Raw genomic sequence first — 19,794 nt, forward strand, 5'->3', positions numbered from 1 at the left:
AGACCTCTAAACACTCAATAACACCAAAACCACTGGATTTGTTAACTGTTAGCAAGAGGCAGTGACTGGAAGCTTAAGCAACACATGCATGCGATGTGGCACTTACTGCTGTGCACTGCCAGGTGTTTCTGTCCAGGGTATGCAAGACAGAAATACAGAAGTGATGTATCAAGCATCAAAACATTAAGCAGTGCAGGATTAAAAACCAAGTTTCCGCGCTGCTATGTAGTAAACCCAACCACAGGGTAAGACAGCCATTTCTCTCTCTCTCCTGCTGCCCTCTGTGGCTTTATTATTCTGCACAACACACAGTAGCTTCATCAGAAGAAGGTGAAGGCAAGTTGTCCCAGGCTGGCCCTTGGTGGGACAGTGAGGGCAGGCTGCAGGGACAGAGAGGGTGAGACTTGAGTCCTATCAGGTAGGCTACTGTGGAGCTGAACTTTTTTTTTTTTTTTTTGGTTCCTCCTGAGGCTGTTTCTGTGGAGAGACAGATCTGCTGAAGATGCTCTGGCACCATCTGGCTGGCCAGATGGACTGGGGATGCCTAGACTGACAGCAAGGTGAGTGCTTCTGTAATAATAATGTCAGTCAGCATGTCAGTAGCAGTGTGTATGTCTGAGATGGTACTGTGACCTGGAAATAACTACATTGTGCTCGTTGCACACAGACGAGATACTTACTTACGACTGTTTCTTACCTATAAGATGTAATTTTTTTTCGGAGAAATAGAATGAGCACATGATAAGAGCAGTAACTTTTCTTGGCCCTCATAGTAAAATTCTTATTTATAAAATTAATGTCAAAATAACCAAACCATATTCTCAAAAAAAAAAATTAGAAGAGTTAGTAGAAACAAACAAATTTAAACTGAAGTAGTAAGGTTATGAAAGATTTCAAATTTCAAGGCACCCCACAGCCCATCCTTGGTTTTTGACATGACTGCAGTGCATCTATGGGGATGAGACAGGTTGTAATCTTTCCACTATATTTAGGTTTCTTGAAGCTTGCATCTTTTGTATCCACCACATGATTAACAGATACAAGAAAAACTTTTTGTTGGTTGATTATGAAGGTTTAGAAAAAACTGTGATGTTTACCCTGCAGAGAATTAATGTTCATCTACTCCCCACACATAAGAACACTTCCATGCAGTGTTATTTAGAGGCTTCAGTGCAATTTTAATTCAGCAGAACATACAAATAAAAAACATATGGGAAGGACAAATATATATCCTGAGGTAGATTTTCACTAGAAATATGGTCACTGGCTTACATTCGCTGACCTGAATTTTTATATATGAACTAGTTTACTTACGGATAATGTAAGAGGCTAAAAAATGAATGTGCTGAAGACTGACTGTCCTCCCTCTGCCCGGATGAGAACTAAGACACAGTACTAGAGTAGGGAAGGGATAAACAAGAATTGAAAGCAGAGTCCAAAAGCCACCCTTGGGCAACCATATCCATAACACAGCATTCAGCAGGGGCAGCATTTGGATACAGACCTACCATGCAACCTCATTTCTGAGAGGGGAGATCTGTCAGACTTCCAAAAAGAAAAATAACATTTGGCATGGGGAAGAACAGTGGTGTTTCTTCCATACGAGGAGGAGAACAAGAACACACATATCTGTCCTGCCACAGGATGGTCATTTTATCTGGAGATGCATCTTTCATTACAGAGAGTTTTCACAGACTTTGCTGTTTTGAAAGAGAAGTAGTAACTGTCTGTCTTCTCCATATTCCCTCAAACCAGGACAGCCAACAATGGTGAGTCTTAATTTTGAAAAATATTACCCAAGGGCACAGAAGGAGGCCCAAGTCAGAGGAAAGGAAAATAGTTGGGTGGATTAAGTGAGGTGAGCTCATGAAATTTGTTCATAAACAGAAATGACAGGCTAGCTTGGGAAAGTAAAGTTTTCCTAAGCATACCTGACAGCAGAAGCTGACTTGATTAAAAAGGAGCAAATGTGCAGTGAAACGGATGACGACGGCCAAGTAAGGCTGTCCTCTGGACTCGGGAAAACAAATCAAGTCAGGGAAACACACGGGCCATGCTAAGGAAAGAGCCACATTCATGTGTGCAACAGGTCAAATTGTCATCACATTTTATAAATACCAAAGCAAAGCAATCAAAACCCCACTGGTGTTCAACATTGAACACTTCTAGAATGACATTTATGCTGTCCACACACACAGATAAATGTTTGCATCTTTTATGCACAGAAACTTCCTGTTATTTCTGCACAATATTCCTTCTAATACCAGCCACTCTACTTCTGTAAGTTACTTTTTCATCACTGGATTCTGTTTTGTCAAGCTTAATAATCAAGAAGATAGCTATCAGGGTTTAAACATGTTTTTGAGATGCCCACCCACCCCCTGATACAGAACAAAATCTTAACGGCAACAGGAGTCCTCCATTATTTTCTCTCAGCAAGCCATGAACAGCTCAACAGCTTAACAAGTCACAACCAATTCTAACTATTAATTTAGAGTACAAATTTACTTTTCCAGGTTACCATGGAATTTTATTTAGCATTAATGTAGTATCAATTTCTATTTGAAATTATAAATGTTAACTTTTAGAGCCTACAGAGGATTATCAAAGCAGAAATATTTGGCAAATCAGAGAATTTAGAAAAGCCAATGCATTATTAATGTCCTGAATGAAATCTTTGTATCCCAGTACCTTAAAACTTTGCTTGATATCCATATTTTAGAACTGAATACTGTTTAAACCCATAAGATACAAATAAGTTTGCTTAACACACCATGACCAACTAACCATATGCATACCCCAAAACATTACGGATCTCTTCTCTCTTTGTAAAAGCACAGCAAGATTAAGCACACCTCCATCCGAGTCTTTTTACCTCTTAGGAAAAAAGCCAAATAATCATAATGAGACTTGAAATAACTCAAAGCCAGCCAAAGAGGGACTCCCAGGCAGTGGCGTCGTGGAAGAAAGCTGACAGGCTGCCAGCAGAAGACTCCCGTGCAAATCAGGAGGTAGGGACACTGTGTGCCATGCTGTTCCAACTCCTGTGTTTTGGTTTTTACAACTCCAAAAAGGAGTTTGAGCATAGATGGGGCTCTGGAAGAGCCTGGACTGGGGATAATGAAAGGTTATTTAATGTTACCTCTTTCAACCTGCTGGATTGCAAAAGTTATGCAACAGATCTTGGTTTGAGATTTCACATCAAATGGCTTACCCTGTCTTAGGAAGTCTGCAACAAAGCTCCATCTGAACCTGGAAATCCAGGTTTTACTTTTCCTTTCTTAATTATAGATCCAATCTTCCTTGAAACATGGAAAAATACGAATCTGTTTCATTCTGAGTGCGGGTGTGAATTTTACAATTTGTAGGCCTGTCTTTGTTTATAGGATGACTCCAAAGAAGGTTTCCATTAATAAAAAAAAAAAAAAAAGGTTTCTCCTCAACAGACCTTCGATTGCAGTCGTAGGTTAGAGAAATAGGATTTTGTTGAGGAACTAATTAGCTTCATTTTGATAAATCATTTCCTGCCAAATGGCTATAGACACACCTTTTAAACAAGTAAATATTTTTTTTAGATCAAGCTACAGTTCCTAAGTTAAACAGTATTCTGTGGGAAGACTTCCTCTCTGGGTAAACTGAACCTTTGTATTGAAAGGGAGGGGATGTGAGCTGTAAAAGTTATTTCATCTATGTTGTACAATAACTCAACTTCCTCTTCAAAAAATATTAAATTATAAAAAAAAAAAACCCAACCCAAAACCGAAGAAAAGAGGATTATTTCTCTCTCTTTTCTTCTTTATCACGCTCTTTCTTACACCTTGCCGTAGGCTATCCTGTCATTTTCAGATTTTTGATTCCCTTGTGAAGCAGACGCACTAAGTTTAATCTTTCTCACAGATGTTACTGAAATCATCACGGAGCCAGGCTTGTGCCTATCTATCCATGGGATGTATTTGTATTCTCTTTACACAGGTGTGCTTCAGAATTAACAATAATAACATTTTCCAAGTTCTCCAGCAAAAAGCTGCTACCAAGTTCAGGGGTGACTGTGCTATAAAGTTACACCACTGATCCTACCACAGGCAATAAACCAATGAAGAATTTAGTGGTAAGACAGCAAAGTTATGACTGATTTAGTACGAGAATTTATGTGTTAAAATATATTGGTATACCCAGGTGCTGTGTGGAGGCTCTACGTGTCGTGTTGAGTAAGAATCTACGTTGCTTTAAAATAAGTGTTAAAGTGCCAGCAACGAGGTTGACTTCAGGGGAGCTGAAGACAAGAACAGCCTACACCTTAGCTTTCCAACATGAGTGGGAACTATGACATGAAGTAAAAAATCCGAACTCGTAGGAACTATTGTGAATAGATAGAAAAAAAATCACTTAAAATTGGTCAAATGCTGATCAAATGCATAGAATTATGGGTGTAACAAAAGAGAACACTGTCCTTTTAGAAGGTTAGTCAGTATTTCTTTTCACTCTTTTGGGTCTGTCTGGTTATTTACATACAGCATATACACAGAAATAGCTGCACCTACTTTGTCTAATTAAGTGTAATCCAGTCTTACCTGGCAAGTCCATATCGATGTGATAATGAATCCATCATCTCTGAAGACATTGAAGATTTCAATGATTCCCCGTGAATAACCAAACACAGAGATACTAGCATCCGATACTGCCAAGTTAAATGTGAGGTAGTCGGTGGGCTGCAGAAGATGTCTTTGTTTATACAGGACAAAAATGACAATGCTGTTTCCAAACCAAGACAGCCAACCTGGAAAAAATAAATTAAATTCATGAAATCAAAAAGCACATAAAGCAAGAAGCCGTTCAGTGTGTAAAGGTACAATATCTCTTAAAAAATTTTGCTTTTGTTCCATTATAAACAAATGATACCAGATTATCCATTAGTAAATCTATGCACAAAGCCTTTTTAAGTAGCTGGGTACTCTTCAGAAACAGGAACAAATGAAGAATTGGCAGTAAACAACGCAAACACAAAGAGCTGCTGCTGCATCTGTCAAAGATTCACCATTTAAGGGCCTAGAGAATTTTTTTTCCGAAGTGGACAGAGGAAAATCATGAAACGTACCACCTGGGGGAACAAAAGGAAGGAGGACATTGGTAGCGTGGAGCAGAGACTACCATCTGCCAAAAGCTGCAGCTGTTTAGGCACATTGTGTACAATAATGAACTAAGGTTTTACTCTTCCTTTCTTAATCATAGATCCAATCTAAACCCATAGCCAGAGAGCTGCTCACCAGTCCTCTCTTGAGAAGTGCAGCTAATATGATTAAGTTTCTTCTCTTAGAATAGTCTAGGATCTCCTTGCAGCAAAGTCTGTCCCAGATGGGAGTATTTTTCAGTAATACACCTGACAACCTATATGAAGAGAACAGATATTTCAGAAGCTTTAAAGTCTTTTTAAATTAATATTAAAAAAAAAAAGAAAAAAGATTGTGCCCTGTCTTACTTTCCAGAAACGTAAGAGCTTGACTTGTACATGTCTACTTACATGAGGAAAATGCAAGGGAGATGATCAGTGAATTTCAGTCACTCAGCTGGAGAGACCTAGAGCTTCCAAACATGCAAGGCTACTGTGCAAGACCCTGGCAGTCAGTACAAGACCTTGGTAGTTTGTGTCCCACTTTTTGGAATGATGTACACATGTAGAAATGAACAAAACGTTTACTCATAACTGTCAGGCTCAGTGTTCAAAATGAAGATTAGCCATTGAAAAGGATGGCTCCAGGGCAGCCGCTGGAGCCATGCGGCTGAGCAGCAGGTCAGGCAGCACCCAGCTCCCAGTTGGCTCCTGTTTTCACCCACCAAACCAGCTCTGCCACTGCTGACATAGGTGGCCTCACTTTGCCTTGGCAATGTGGAGAAAAACGCCACCTATTTGTGTGCCTACACCCTAGGACAGGTTTAGGAACCCAGAAGCTGGTGGTTTTGTTCCCCACAAGCGATGCCAGGGTACAACGTTAACTACCAGGTAAGGAAGAAAAGAGTTGGTCCATAGCCCTCTATCCAGGCATAAGCAATGCCTGGATATCCCAGAGTAAGGATGCTGTATATTGACACAGCAAGAGGTGACTGTATGCACTGAAGAGGGACGTGAAATGATGATGTTGCACAGCATCTCTGGGTATTCAAAGGAGAGCTAATGAGATGAAAGATAGCTGATGGGTTTAATGTCATAGCAAGAGGGCAGCTGCCTTCCTTCAGAAAGCATCAACAACCCCATATGCCAGGAACTCAGCACTTTGCTGCCGGGATGCTTCGGCTGGGAAGGGAGGGGACAAAATTGCCTCTAAATCCCCAGGCCATCTGGGAGTATCAAGAACTGAAATGCCAAAGAGCCAGGCGCTTGTTCTCCAGATAGGGAGGTTGGGTACTTACTTTCTGGTGAGGTGTTGCATAGTCTGGAGTGGGAGGGGAGGTGGGTGATGGGACAGTCTCTGTGCAGCACTATCAACTGCTTCTTATCTCCTTTCAGTAACTTCTGTTTCCAAAATTGCCAGGCTGCTGCTGCTCTGGCTTGCTTAGCAAATGCACGTGGTTTACTAAAGAATTTTTGATCTGGGAAGAGCTGACATGTCGGTATATGGTATTAACCAGAAATAGTCACTGGTGCGAGGATACACTGAGATACATATGTATATTTTCTATATATCTTGTTTTAAGGATAGGATCAATAACATTAAATACATTGTTCTGGCCACTAGATGACAATGTTTCTTAATCGCATCTCAGTTCCAATGGCTGCATGGACTTAAAGTCAGAAATTGTTTCTGTCTTTTGTCTGAGCCTGGGTGTTTTCAGTAGGCACAGCAGGGCACTGGAGGAGGATGGCTTTGTGAATGCATCAGGATAGTCTGCAATGCAAATGTGGTAGCTGTGTTGTTTTTCACCTCTACCTTCTGTAAAGTAAGATAGTTTTCAAGGCAGTAGGCACAGAAATATTTTCCATGTCAATATGAAGACATAGTGCTAAAATCATAGACAAAATAAAATGGGACCTCTTTTGTAGATAGTGAAATTTTGTCAACTCAGTCTACTAGATGGGAGGGCTACCCTTTAAGCTCACTTCCTGGGATTATATAGAGCAAAACCCTCCAAGCCTGAAGGTTAAGGGATTCTTCAGCTAAAATAAGGAAGATATTGAACAAACTGTCATGTAGAATAACAATAGAGGTGACAGAAACACTATGTGATCATTTTATTTGGAAATAGATTCACACTCTGAGGGTGAGAATGGGGGAAGCGTTAAGGGAGATAAAGCTACAGAGTGAATATGACTTCTGCAGGCAGGCACAGTCCTTTTAACCAAAGCAAGTGCACTGGCATATCCAGTCCCTAAAATGCCTGATCTATCTGGGTAGTAGGCCATATTGATACCATGATAAAAAATGGAGGAACTCGATTCTCAGCAAACTACAGAGGAACAAAAGCTGTGGTCAGACAAAAGTGTTATGAACTAGAGCAGTGACTATGGGACACTCTGCACCATCAGACAGAAGGTTCTGGTCTGGGGTTGCTAATCCAAAGCAACTCCAAAACAAAAAAACCCAACCAATCTCAACCAAAAGAATACCTCAAACCAAACAATATCCCTTCCCTGCTCCCCCAAACCCTGAAAGCACAGCAGGGAAAAAGGTTGAAAATGCAATGCTTAGGAAGCACAGCCATAGCTCTGAAGCTCTGGGTGAGGGCAGGGATCTCCTCAGCTGCTTTGCAGGTGGTGTGTGTCTCAGGGTACGTCATGGGTAGATCAAGAGCCCAGAAAGAAACCTCTGAACTTTGAAATGCTGAAAAAGCCTCAATGTCAAAGGGTGGCATCTCAATAAAACAGAGGATAGAAAAGAAACAGCTGAGGGAACTAGTTGCATTTTTTTCAAACTGCCAGCAATATCCACTCGAAAGAGTGTAGGGGATAAAAAACCCCCACTCCAAACCCAAAATCCAAACCTAGCACCCTAAGGTAATCCTGGTGAGAAAGCACATGTGGCTGAGAGAGGAAAAGAATAGCAGATGGGAGGAAACTGAGTACTTCCACCTGACAAAAGGTTCAGAGAGGAATCAGTGCATTTCCCCCATAAGCTGTAATGCTGTGTGATACGGGCTGCTCATCAATGAGAGATGCTGGCCCTTCTGAAGTGGCAAGATACATATTTCAATATACAGTTACCCAAGTTCATTAACACAGGGCAGGACTGAGATCAGTTGCTGTGAGACTGCCAGTATCGAAATAGAGTAGGTTAAATGAGTATTGATAAAAGCTAAATATTGAATAGCTAAGGAGTTACCTTTACTCCTCAGTCACTCACAGAAAAGCACTTGTACCACATTTATGAACATTGGGAGATAGGAGGATCAGGACAGAAGGCAATATTAAAAAAAAGTCGTAGTGCCCTTATATAATTCATTAGAAATTTTTTCCCTGGAATAATACCCCATCAATAGAGCATTTTAATCCACAGATGTCAAAAGTGCTCCATGCAGGAGGCTGGTGCTGCTATCCACTATTTCTGGGGGAGGCACAGGAATACCGCAAAGCAAGCTGATGGTAGTCGGGAAATGAAACCCCATCAACAAACTCCTCTATCAGCAGGTATCAGTTTATTGTCTTCCAGCTTGTGCAGAGAAAGCACTGAAAAAGCAGGCAGCAAGAGTGACTAAGGATATTGAAAATCTCTCTGCTGAAAGCAACTGAGAACAAAGAGATTTTTTAGCTCTAGGAATAGCTAAGAGAGAACACAATTTTACAAAAATTTCTGCCAAATTGTTCAAGCCTGAGCATCCAGGTACACCCTATTTCTCTCTCATATAGCCAAGGTGGTCTTTGAAAAGCAATGAACACCTGAGGTTGCATGCAATTTCATTGTTAACATTCAATTTATGTTTTTGCAGAGTTAAATTTAGTACAAGAAAACAAATAGCTCTGAGGTAGTCATCCACATTTCCAACAGATGATTGCATCTGTGCCCTGCTAAGATAGGTTATTACACTTTGCACATAGACTTGTTCTTATTAGACATTGTTGCATGGCCTTTACCTGCAAAATCTGACAAGAACAAATTAGAGAAATAGGTGTTAAAACTCACTCATCTGCAGTTTAATAATATACAGGGAGCCTTAAATGGAAGAATTCAAGAAATGAGAGCAAAAGATGAAGGCTTAGTGTCACAAGACAAGCTGCTCTTTTCCCTTCAGCAAATAACCTTATCTCTGGGACAGATGTTGGATTCAGCATCTAGATATAGAGCAGGCATGAGTGAAGTCTATTACTGACTCAGTTACCTATACAGAAGCATAAATGTCTAGCTGGAGAGGTTTTACTGTAAAAGATTTTCAGACAAAAAACTTTATTTAAAACAGTGACAAAATCTGGAGAACTTGCAAAGCTGTTATCAACGACTGCAACCGTGAAGTGACCCTTCTTTGTTTTGAGTTTTTGCTCCTAATAACACATACACAATATCCAGGGCACATTGCCAATTTTGGCATAAAGAAGAAGAGTTATCATGTTTTAGACTTGATGAAGTGTGGAGAAATCACTTGTTCAATAAACATGATCAGTTTGTGGATGAATATTTTGTGAACAGATTGTTTCCTTTCCCAGATTTATCTGTCAGACTATGTCCTAGAATAATGCTCATTCTGTCACTTTTCAAACAACAGTTTACTATCACTATTAGTAAGTGCGTGCCATTAAAAAGGCACGTTTGGGTTTTGCAGTCTGTTCCAGTTTTCTCACGGGATTGGTAATGCTCTCAGCATGCCTTTCTGATATAAGCAGTCACAAAAAGCCAGAATTTATTCTCTAACAAATATTCTCTCCTACTGACTTAAAACTTCCTTTTATGTCAAGCATTCACTCTAGCAGTCCTAGTTAACTGTGAAACTAGGGAAAACGAGCACTGAATAAATTGCGTATAAATACAGAAAAGAACAATTTACTTAAGAATTCCAATTAATAATTACAATGAAAAAATACTTCATTTCTTTTCCCACCAGGTCTGAGTCTGACTTAGCTAGCAACTACAGACAGCAATTTTAAATTACACCTAATAATTTAAATCATACAAGAGTTTTCCACTCAGGGCATAGACAAAAAGGGATCAGATGTAATGCTAGCAAGGTGACAAGCTCCCACCTGCCTGTCAAAGACAGTTCTCAGCTCACAGAAGGGAAAGCTGGAAACAGAGTGCTGCCTTCGGAAAGGGGATGCTGACACAGCTGACCTGACAAAAGGTAGTGGTGGCTGTGGTCACCAGCAGATAATCCTTCTAAGCACACTATAATGGCTCACCACTATGGGAGCAAGGAGAACGATGGAGTGGTGAACTTGCAGAAGAGGTGTGCAAAGAGGCCTCATCTCAGCAAAATATGTTAGGTCGTGGTTTTTGGATATGCACATCCTCTGTCAAGATGTGTGGCTGTGGGAAGGCTTGGCCAAAGACAGTTAGGTTTTTCAGAAGTTATCCCACAAAGGTGAAGAGATTCAATAGAACCCCTTCTTCTGGGTAAGTGGTAGCACCAATAACATACAACCCTTTGGTGCTGGAAATATTCATCTGAATTTGCAAAAAGCTGCACTGGTGTACTTAGATTCGAAAGAGAAGAAAATATGTAGCAGTTAATGAAGTGTAAATGATTAAGGCATTTTCCAAGGCATCAAAAAAACCAGACAAACCCCCAAACTATGAAATATTTACATCATTTGGACTTCGTTTAAGGAAGTATATATAGACTCCTGCAAATGGAGATTGCCTTTCCAGATCCCTAACAAAACACAGGCATGGGAAGGTAAAGTAGGGAGTGGCCTTTGTCCTCTGCTGCCATAAGGGCAAGAGGGTGTCTGCATAACAGAGGGCTTTGTTCTGCCACATCATTGCTCCTCAAATAGGCTTGAGTAATTGGTGTGAGAAAAACCTAATAGCTGTAAATAATTATGGCTAGTGCTTGAAGTGTGGCAGTAGACCTTTGAGGAGAAAAACATGTAAGGAATTTTCTGATTTATGCATTACAAACTTTTTTCAAAAGTTCCTATTGCAAAAGATGTATCTACTTCCATCATGTTTTAACCAGATCCACACTACACTTAACGTGGAGTACTGCTATTACTGGTTATATATACTCTGCAGGAAATGCAACTTGAGTTTTGAATTTGGAGGTTTCAAGAAGAGTAGCTGTGACATGCCAAGCACTTGTAAGCTTGGCAGAAGGTTCTTGAGCAATCAAAACCCAACAGACATATAACCTAAAAGCTCAGGCACCTAGCTACTTTAAAAAGTATTTGCGTGTAGGGTCACTATTAGGAAGCAGCAGAGGAAAACCTCTCTATGTTTTGATTGGTAAAAGAGTTTGAACTACCAGCGTGATGAAGAGACAACACTAGAAGGGATCAGTAGAGCTGGGGAAGTATAAATATTAATGTGAATAGTGATGGCAAGACCTTTCTTAGATTCTGTATTCAGTTCTGGTTATAAGTTGCTTTTTTAAAAAGAAAAAAAAAAGAAAAGGGAAAGAAAGGGGAAAAGGGGAAAAGGGGAAAGCATTTGATCTTTCCTTCAGGAACATAGACTGGCTGCAAGACTTAACTTCAGGCAAAGAAAATATTTCAATTAAAGAGAGTGACAAAATGGCTATAAAGTTGGTGTGACCATTTTCTCTAAGGATTTAGGGAAAGGCTCCTACCCAACAGAGAAATGAAATCAGGAACAAGCAGTCATTTAGAAGAGTGACAGCAACACCAAAAAGGCCCTAGCCAGTTACATGAGGGAGCATGATAGCTTTGTAAATGAGATTATACGTTGTCATAGCAGAGGACTGGCCTTAGACGTTCTTTCTAGTCTTAAGTGCAACTGCTTAATTCATTAGCTGATGATGCGGCCATTTCCCAGCCATTCATGAAGGGATTCGCAGATGTGAACAGATTGGGGATAAATTGGAATAACTCTGGTTTAGCTCATGGCCACTTGGCTAATTAAGTCTCCTAAGACAGAAGAGACACATTTTTCTACTAGAATCTCTGTTTTTATTCTAAACACAACTTTTTCCTCCCTAGTTCCTATAGGTAAAAAAAAAAAATAGTCGCATGCAAACATATTAAAATACTCTGCTTTTTACATTGTAACTTCCATAGACCTTTCTCAAGCATACCCTAAGGGCTAATAGGCCGCTTTCAGTATGTGACAGTGTTAGAAAAAGAAAAAATCTGTTTAGATCAATTATTTAGAAACAGAAACATTTTTGTATGTGCTGTTTGAAGAATAGATAAATAAAAGTTATATTTTCTTGTGTTTTCCTGTGAGGTTTTACAGTTAGAAATTTTGATTACCTAGCAGACTTGCATTATTTGAAATTTCATAAACAGACAATATTTAAATAAACAAAATGAAATTACACTAGCATCAAAGTGAGTTCATATTGGGTTCTATTTTCAAATTCTTGTTACATGCTTACAATAGCTGTCTTGCAGCAGAATCAAAGTAAACACAAGATATTGTGACAGCTAGCATAGGATGATGTTCTAATACTTAGATCTTTCACAGATCTTGTTTGAAAAAGTTAATTTCTACGTGCACCAAACATCTAAAGCAAGAGGACTGCAAAAAACTGAAAAAAAAATTGAAAATTAAAGAACCATATTTTCAGTCTCTATAGGAGATAATTGTACAATGCCAACTGACTGTTGGCAGTCGAAACTCTGGAAATCACAGAACCAGCAAAATATTTTGTACTTCTGATGAGGTACTTTTCCATCTTCCCACATATTAAGTTCAGTGAACATTAGCTGAAAGTTTACAGACTTGACTATTTTTTTTTCCTCAAGATTTCTGCACTGATTATTAATCTCTTCTTAACAAAAGAAAGCTGCACTTCTTTGATCTTGTAATAGCCAAAAAAAAGTTGCACTCTCCAACATGCTATTCCATTAGAGACGAAACCCAAATTAATCACTTTGAACTTTATGGCAAACTCTAAGTAGGAGCTTCCTTTCACATCCAAGCCAAGTACATACCTAAAGCCAGTAGGTAGAAACCTATGATAGTCTCTCCTTGCTCTGTTACAGCTGCCTCTCTGCTCAGATAACTGATGTTGTTGTTCCTCCAGGGTGCCTGTGAAGAAAACTGGACAGACATTTTCAGTGGAGCTTCTGACCCAGAAATTGTCCTTTTCAAATAAAATCGTTCCAGCCTTTTCCCCGCTTTCTGCTCCCTGTATTTGCGGGAGCTCTTCAGTGAGACTAACGATCTAAAGACGGAAATCTGAAAGGACAGGAGCTTTGCAGCCTTCTGACCTGTTCTTCTTCACTAATCCTATCTACTAATACAGCCTGTGAATCTGTGGCCAGCCCAAGACAGCAGGTTTCCTCATATCCTTATTACTGCAGAATTCTTTAATGAAGAGCGTGTATCTGACAAAAATGCAACTTTCTTTAAAATAGGGTGATACCACACAACCTGCAGGCTCACAGGCCTACCCACAAACATAGTGCATACTGTTACATTGCTAAAACAGCAGTACTTTCATGATTCTGGCTTCACTTAAGACTGACAGAATTTTAGTTCAAATGAAATTGAGAAAAAATCTCACAGAGACTAAAAAAAGAAAAGGCATCATAAAAAACAATGGGGAGCTGACACCACAGGAGAATGTGATTTTAACATAGAGGAAGAGATCAGCTACAATGTTACTTTACTAGCAGGATATTTGCTAATTTAAAAAGAAAGGATGATAATTTCCAGTACAGGCTGAAAAACAAAAAGTCCTTTGAATCATATTTTTAGAGAGCTAAGCACCCTCCAATCTAGTATGGTCCAAGTATAGTTGGATTTTCACAAAGTGCTGAAGAAATGAGCTCTTATCTGGCTGTGAAGACATGTTACATGTGATTTAAATCAGTCTGTCTGGAGTGCAGATGATTCTATGATTTCAGATACGGTCTTTCTTGCCAATCAGGCTGTAGTCATAATTAAAAAAAAATTGTATTCAAATTAATTCATCTTGAGCAGCAAAGTTTTACTGGTGAGCAACACACTCTGACCACACTGAAATCCCGTGCTCCTCTGGGCTCCCTGACTGGCTTGTCCCATCCCACCCTGGGCAGCAAATCAGCCCTGGTGGTGGCAGCTGGCCAAAGGAGGCAAAGCATCTCAACTGAGGACCACAATTGTCTAGTTTTATCCCTCCTGAGGTGGATTAATTCCTCCTATCAAGCTTGTTTGTTATGATAGCCTCACCACAAGAGGAGGAATAATGGCAATTTGAGGAGAGTAAAAGGAGAGCAATACTTCGCACTGAGAAGAAGGGGAAAATAGCTGCACTGCGGTGAAAGACAGAAGCTTCTCACCTTCCTGCTGGTGGTGCGGACAGTGACCCACCCACTTGTGTCACTGAAGCCTCTTGCAAGGGTGTTAGGCTTGAATTGTCTCCAGCCATCTGGCTCTCGTGCCGGTCTCTGGAGTGCTGCTCTCCCTTTCTCCAAGCTGAAGTCTGCAGCATGGGTCTGGCAGCTCCCACAGATCCCATGTAAGCAGCTCAGTGCCCTGGCTTTCCCAACCATTAGCCACAACCCACCTCCTATAGACTTTTTTGTGGAGACCTCTTCCAAAGTCTGTCTATAGAAAGCTGGAGTTTAACATTGACAAGCCTCTTAAAACACTCTCCTTAGCAGACTGTGACACAGAGACCTGGGACTTACCACTCTGGGAATTAAAAGCAGTACTCTCAAGTCCAAAGTCCTTCATTGCTGGGCTCCTGTGACAGTCCCACATTGCCCCCCAGCATTCCCACCACCACCCCAGCTTCAGGCATTGCTTGGCCATGCACACACCCTTCACAAGGCTCTCCGTCATGCCCAGCACGTGCACATTTCTGTGCCCTAGTGCTGCTCTCTGAGGCTGCCATTTAAGCATCCTGTGGTCCCCAGGAAAGCCCTGGACGTGCATCAGCTTTCATAGGGACTATGTGCACAATCAGACTTTCCAACACTGAGCTACAGCAACCTTTTCTAGCCAGTTATCCACCTGTCTCTAAGAAGACTGCCTGTTCAGATGGAGAGTTGGGAGGCAGTTAGGAGGCAGTTGGGAGACAGTGCTCAGGGACACTCACAAATGCTCAAGAAGCTCCACAACAAAGCCCAGTAATATCATCTGCTCTTCAGGACATGGGACTTGGGTCAAAGAAGAGGTCCTCAGCTGCAAGCTCATCACAAAGTCTCTGTCTGTGGATGCTAATATTGGAGTCTGTTTCACAACCTACCAAGAGAAAGATGTGGAAAAGGATGACACTTTACATTGGGACAAAAAGTGTCTCCCTCTACTCTCTCATTGAAAATGAATCAGCCATCCAAAAGCCCGCTCATGGGACAAGCCCAAAGCCTCTGGGCAAGGTCCCTCAGCCTTGTAAGAGGGAAGAGAACACCTCCTGGATGAGTTTCCTCCTGCAGCGAGGCACGTATCATCACAGTGACACCATCACTGAGTGACCCCATGCAGGTCACTTCTTCTGTGTAACTGGGACCTGGTGTCCATGAACCGAGTGTTGGTCCACACCTCTCAGGAAGTCATGCTCACAGAAAGTATAGGGAAGGCTGCTCTGCTACACCACTGGCAGTGTAGAAGTGACAGAGCATGCTTGCTAACCTCTTCCCTTCACTGCACAAGCAGTTTTGCTATGGCATTTGGCACAGACCTGATCTTCCAAGTCTGAGTTTGGCATTTGTTGTCACAGAAATGCCAGTGCCCATGACTTGATTAAATACGACAGCCAGTGGAGAGTATTTTCCACGTGGGTCATTCAAGGAAGCTGTATGATTTACGTGCATGTGACCTCTTTGAGCATAAACACTTTAAACAGTAATGACATAAAAATGATAATTATTTCCTTTTTTTTTGGCTACAGTAAAATACAAATCATAGCATTTGCCTTAATATACTGAACCTGAATCTCGACTTTACCCAGCTGCCAGTTTTTTTGGTTTCACATAAATACCACAGGTCCACAGACATTTCAATTTAACTTTCCATTTCAATGAGAAAGTCTTCTGCCAAGATTTGCACCTTGCAATAATAATTATTAAAAAATAAAAAAGAAAATAGAGCCTTTAGATATCAAGGAAAAAAAAAGAAATTTATCAGGGTGAACGGTTCTCCGTGGTCAAGTACCACCTTTGATAGCATTTTTCTCCTTCTGGTCTTCACACACAACTGTGTGACTGATAACTTAGGCCTGCTTGCAGTTTTCTCCTTACTCCCATCAGTGGCATCTTTCAATAAATGACAGAGGCTTTGCAAACTGGTGGTTTGTTTCATGTGTCCGCAAGTCACTGTACTTCCAAACAAGAGGAAGGTTCCCTCTGCAGATTACAGTCTTCTCGTTTCATGTCTCCCAGTGCTTCAGTGGTGAACAAATTTTTGGCCTCACTGAGACCATCTCCGGGTGCCTCTACTTTCTGCAAAATGCTTTGAAAAGATTATAGCAGTGTATGCTGCAGGCAGTTCTATAAAAAGGAGGAGAAAACTAAAATGCTCTGGTGGTATGGAGAAATTACCGTGTTTGGCATAGCTATGACTGTGGGAAGGCATGTGGAAAAATATTATTTGAATATGAAAGGACCCTAAATCACCTCTTTCCTAAATAGGTAGGCAGATGTGTCAGTCCTCCCGCCACCTGCACTCCACAGACCTCTGAGGAAGGGACTGGCATGAGCCGGCTGGGGTCAACCCCACACACCACCCTGCCAGCTGAAATCTAGTGACCTCACCATAGCCAGTAAAAGCAGAATTTGGATTTTAAGACCATCAGTAAGGCATGGTTCCAAGTCCAACAGAAGCCAAAACTTCTATGCTACATATAAAAAATATAAGAAATTAATACTCATGGCTGCACTTGAGAGTTTAATGCAGCTGTTACTGGCAGCTTCATGAAGAAAGAAACCCCCTGAAACCACTGGTACCTCAGGATGCCTGACTAAAGCAAGTGATGAAATGACCAGGTTATGACACAACAGGTTATAAAGTCCATTTTATGAACACTCCAAACCGAGCGGTGGTCTCTGAGGTGTCAGGCAAAGCCGGTTTAGAGTGGATATGAGCCAGCATGTAACCCCTGTTTGGGCTGCTAAAAATATACAACTACCTTTTAATTCCTATCCACCTCTGTGAATGCTTTCAAAGTGACATATACACCAGCACAATAAGGCAAGTATCACAGCTGCATTAACTGGCCTGAGACACTTGAGCTAGTTACATTAGAGTTCAGTTTAATGACTATTTCCACTACATTGTAACAGAAAAATCCTAAGAATTAAAATTTGTGTGTGACAGGAAACATGTCCCTAACAAGCACCTGTTTCCCCCGAGGAGCATCAAGAATTTGGCAGTTGCCAAAGGAATGGTTTTGTCAGAAAGTTGGCATATGTTCTCATAGCACTATTTTTGCATGATACCTGTTACACATGGATTAAAGAAAGGGACAAAAGAGGGAGGAGGCAACAGGAAAAACATGCAGAAGGGAATAGTCAAAATAAACCATAAGCAGATAGAAATTGGCTCTGTGGAATAAAAACACATTTTCATATCTGGAAGGCATACAATTTTGTGAAATTTTACAGAAAAATTAATCAGGGGCATTTTGAGGCAAATCCAGTGGTATGCTACATCTTCACACTGATTTTAAAAAATAAATTATTTTCATATACTTGTAGAATGGCCTAGGTTGGAAGGGACCTTAGAGATCATCTAATCCAACCTCCACGCCTCTCAGCTAGACCAGGTTGCTCAAGGCCTCATCCAACCTGGCCTTGAACACCTCAAGGGAGGGGGCATCCACAGCTTCTCTGGGCAATTTATTCTAGAGTCTTGTCGCCCTCATACTGAAGAATTTTTTCCTAAGACCCAATCTAAATCTATTCTCCTTTAACTGAAACCCATTTCCCCTTGTCCTATCAGTGGACACTCTTGTAAAAAGTCCCTCCCCAGCCTTCCTGTATGTTCCCTTCAGGTATTGGAAGGCAGTTATAAGGTGCCTCCGGAGTTTTCTCTTTTCAAGTCTGAACAACCCCAGCTCCCGCAGTCTGTCCTTGTCGCAGAGGTGTTCCAACCCCTGCGGCCATCCTCTGAACACACTGCAACAGATCTATGTTCCTCTTATGATGGGGACACCAGAACTGGACACCATATTCGAGGTTGGGTCTCACAAGAGCAGAGTATAGGGGGAGAATCACCTCTCTTGACCTGCTGACCACGCTTCTCTTGATACATCCCAGGATGCGGTTGGCCTTCTGGGCTGCATGAGCACACTGCCGGCTCATGTTGAGCTTCTCATCTACCAACACCCCGAAGTCCTTCTCTCTAGGACTACTCTCAACCCACTCAGTGCCCAGCTTGTATTTGTGCCTGGGATTAGCTTGACCCAGGTGCAGGACCTTGCGTTTTGACTTGTTGAAGCTCATGCAGTTTGCACTGGCCCATTTCTCAAGCCTATCAAGGTCCCTTTGGATGGCATCTCTTCCCTCAAGTGAGTCCGTTGTACTACACAGTTTGGTGTAATCGGCAAACTTGCTGAGGATGCACTTGATGCCATTGTCCATGTCACTGATAAAGATGTTGAACAGCACTGGACCCAGAACAGACCCCTGAGCAACTACAATTGTTACTGGTCTCCACGTGAACATTGAGCCATTGACCACAACTCTTTGAGTGTGACCTTCTAGCCAGTTCTTTATCCACCGCGTGGTCCAGCCACCAAGTCCATGTCTCTCCACCTTAGAGACAAAGATGTCATGTGGGACAGTGTCAAACGCCTCGCACAAGTCCAGGTAAATGACATCAGTGGCTTTTCTCATGTCAACCAGCCACTTCACGTTTTTTGTTAGATTATTCATTATAAAATGAGAAAACTGCCAATATAAAATGAGAAAACTGCCAATATAAAATGAGAAAACTGCCAATATCTGACAAGGCATCACTTAATCTTGCAAAGAATAATCATGCAACGCTCGGTTATGCCTATGGATTTCATTGAGGTAGTCAGAAAATGTATTTTATATCAGTAACATGATTTTTCCAAAATCAGATCACATATTTGTTCACTGCTTCTCAGAATCATAGAATCATAGAATCATAGAATGGCATAGGCTGGAAGGGACCTTGGAGATCATCTAGTCCAACCTCCCTGTTTTGGGCAGGGACGCCACCTCTCGACTAGACCTGGCAACATATGGGGACCGAGCGGGAATCGAACCCGCGACCTCGGTGTTAGTCCTTGTTGCCAGCACCGCGCTCAAACCACTGAGCTAACCGGCCCCCCAAAATACACTTGTTGAAACTATATGCACAAGGTCTTTTCTAACTGACCACTGAATTAAAAGAAAATAGTCCTACAAACAGATAAGGTCAGTAATGCTTAAAATATATCAATGGATGAATGGGAATGACTGTGCTAGCTGTGTGTCACTTGGAATAGCTTACCTTTCTTACAAAAGCAAACTTGAACCTGCTCTCTTGTTGCTGAGATTCAACTGATGGTAACAGAGTGATCTCCAGTTTTAGAGCAGAGAAACCATATCTGAAATATTTAAACTGAAGAGTGATCATAATATAGAACATGTTCAACAACATATGTTTCAAACCATGCCCATTTAACCCTACACTGTTCCCTTGCTGTGACATTTTAGCATAAGAACAAATGGTCTCAATGCATTTTCTAGTTGAAGGTCCAAACCATGTTTCAGCTCCTGTGTTAGGTTACTTGCCAAATTCAGTTTAAGAAAATGAT

The 19,794-nt window shown here is 41.1% G+C and overlaps 1 protein-coding gene and 1 non-coding gene across 2 annotated transcripts in view; both read right to left on the reverse strand.

Moving 5' to 3' along the window:
• LOC104275051 (opsin-5-like) overlaps nt 1-13,154 on the reverse strand; it is a 28,002-nt gene extending 14,848 nt beyond the window's left edge. Inside the window, exons 1-2 of the mRNA XM_009870892.1 lie at nt 13,034-13,154; nt 4,572-4,777 (exon numbers count right to left, since the gene is read on the reverse strand). Coding sequence (XP_009869194.1) covers nt 4,572-4,777; nt 13,034-13,154 — 327 coding nt within the window. The remainder of the gene's footprint in view (nt 1-4,571; nt 4,778-13,033) is intronic.
• Nucleotides 13,155-19,239: 6,085 nt separating this feature from the next.
• Nucleotides 19,240-19,323, reverse strand: TRNAA-GGC. The gene is given in 2 exon segments: nt 19,240-19,275; nt 19,286-19,323. It is a non-coding gene; the product is annotated as a tRNA-Ala (tRNA).
• Nucleotides 19,324-19,794: the final 471 nt, after the last annotated feature.

This window comes from Apaloderma vittatum, unplaced genomic scaffold (genome assembly GCF_000703405.1).
Source record: "Apaloderma vittatum isolate BGI_N311 unplaced genomic scaffold, ASM70340v1 scaffold9916, whole genome shotgun sequence".
In the NCBI taxonomy this organism is placed as follows: Eukaryota; Metazoa; Chordata; class Aves; order Trogoniformes; family Trogonidae; genus Apaloderma; species Apaloderma vittatum.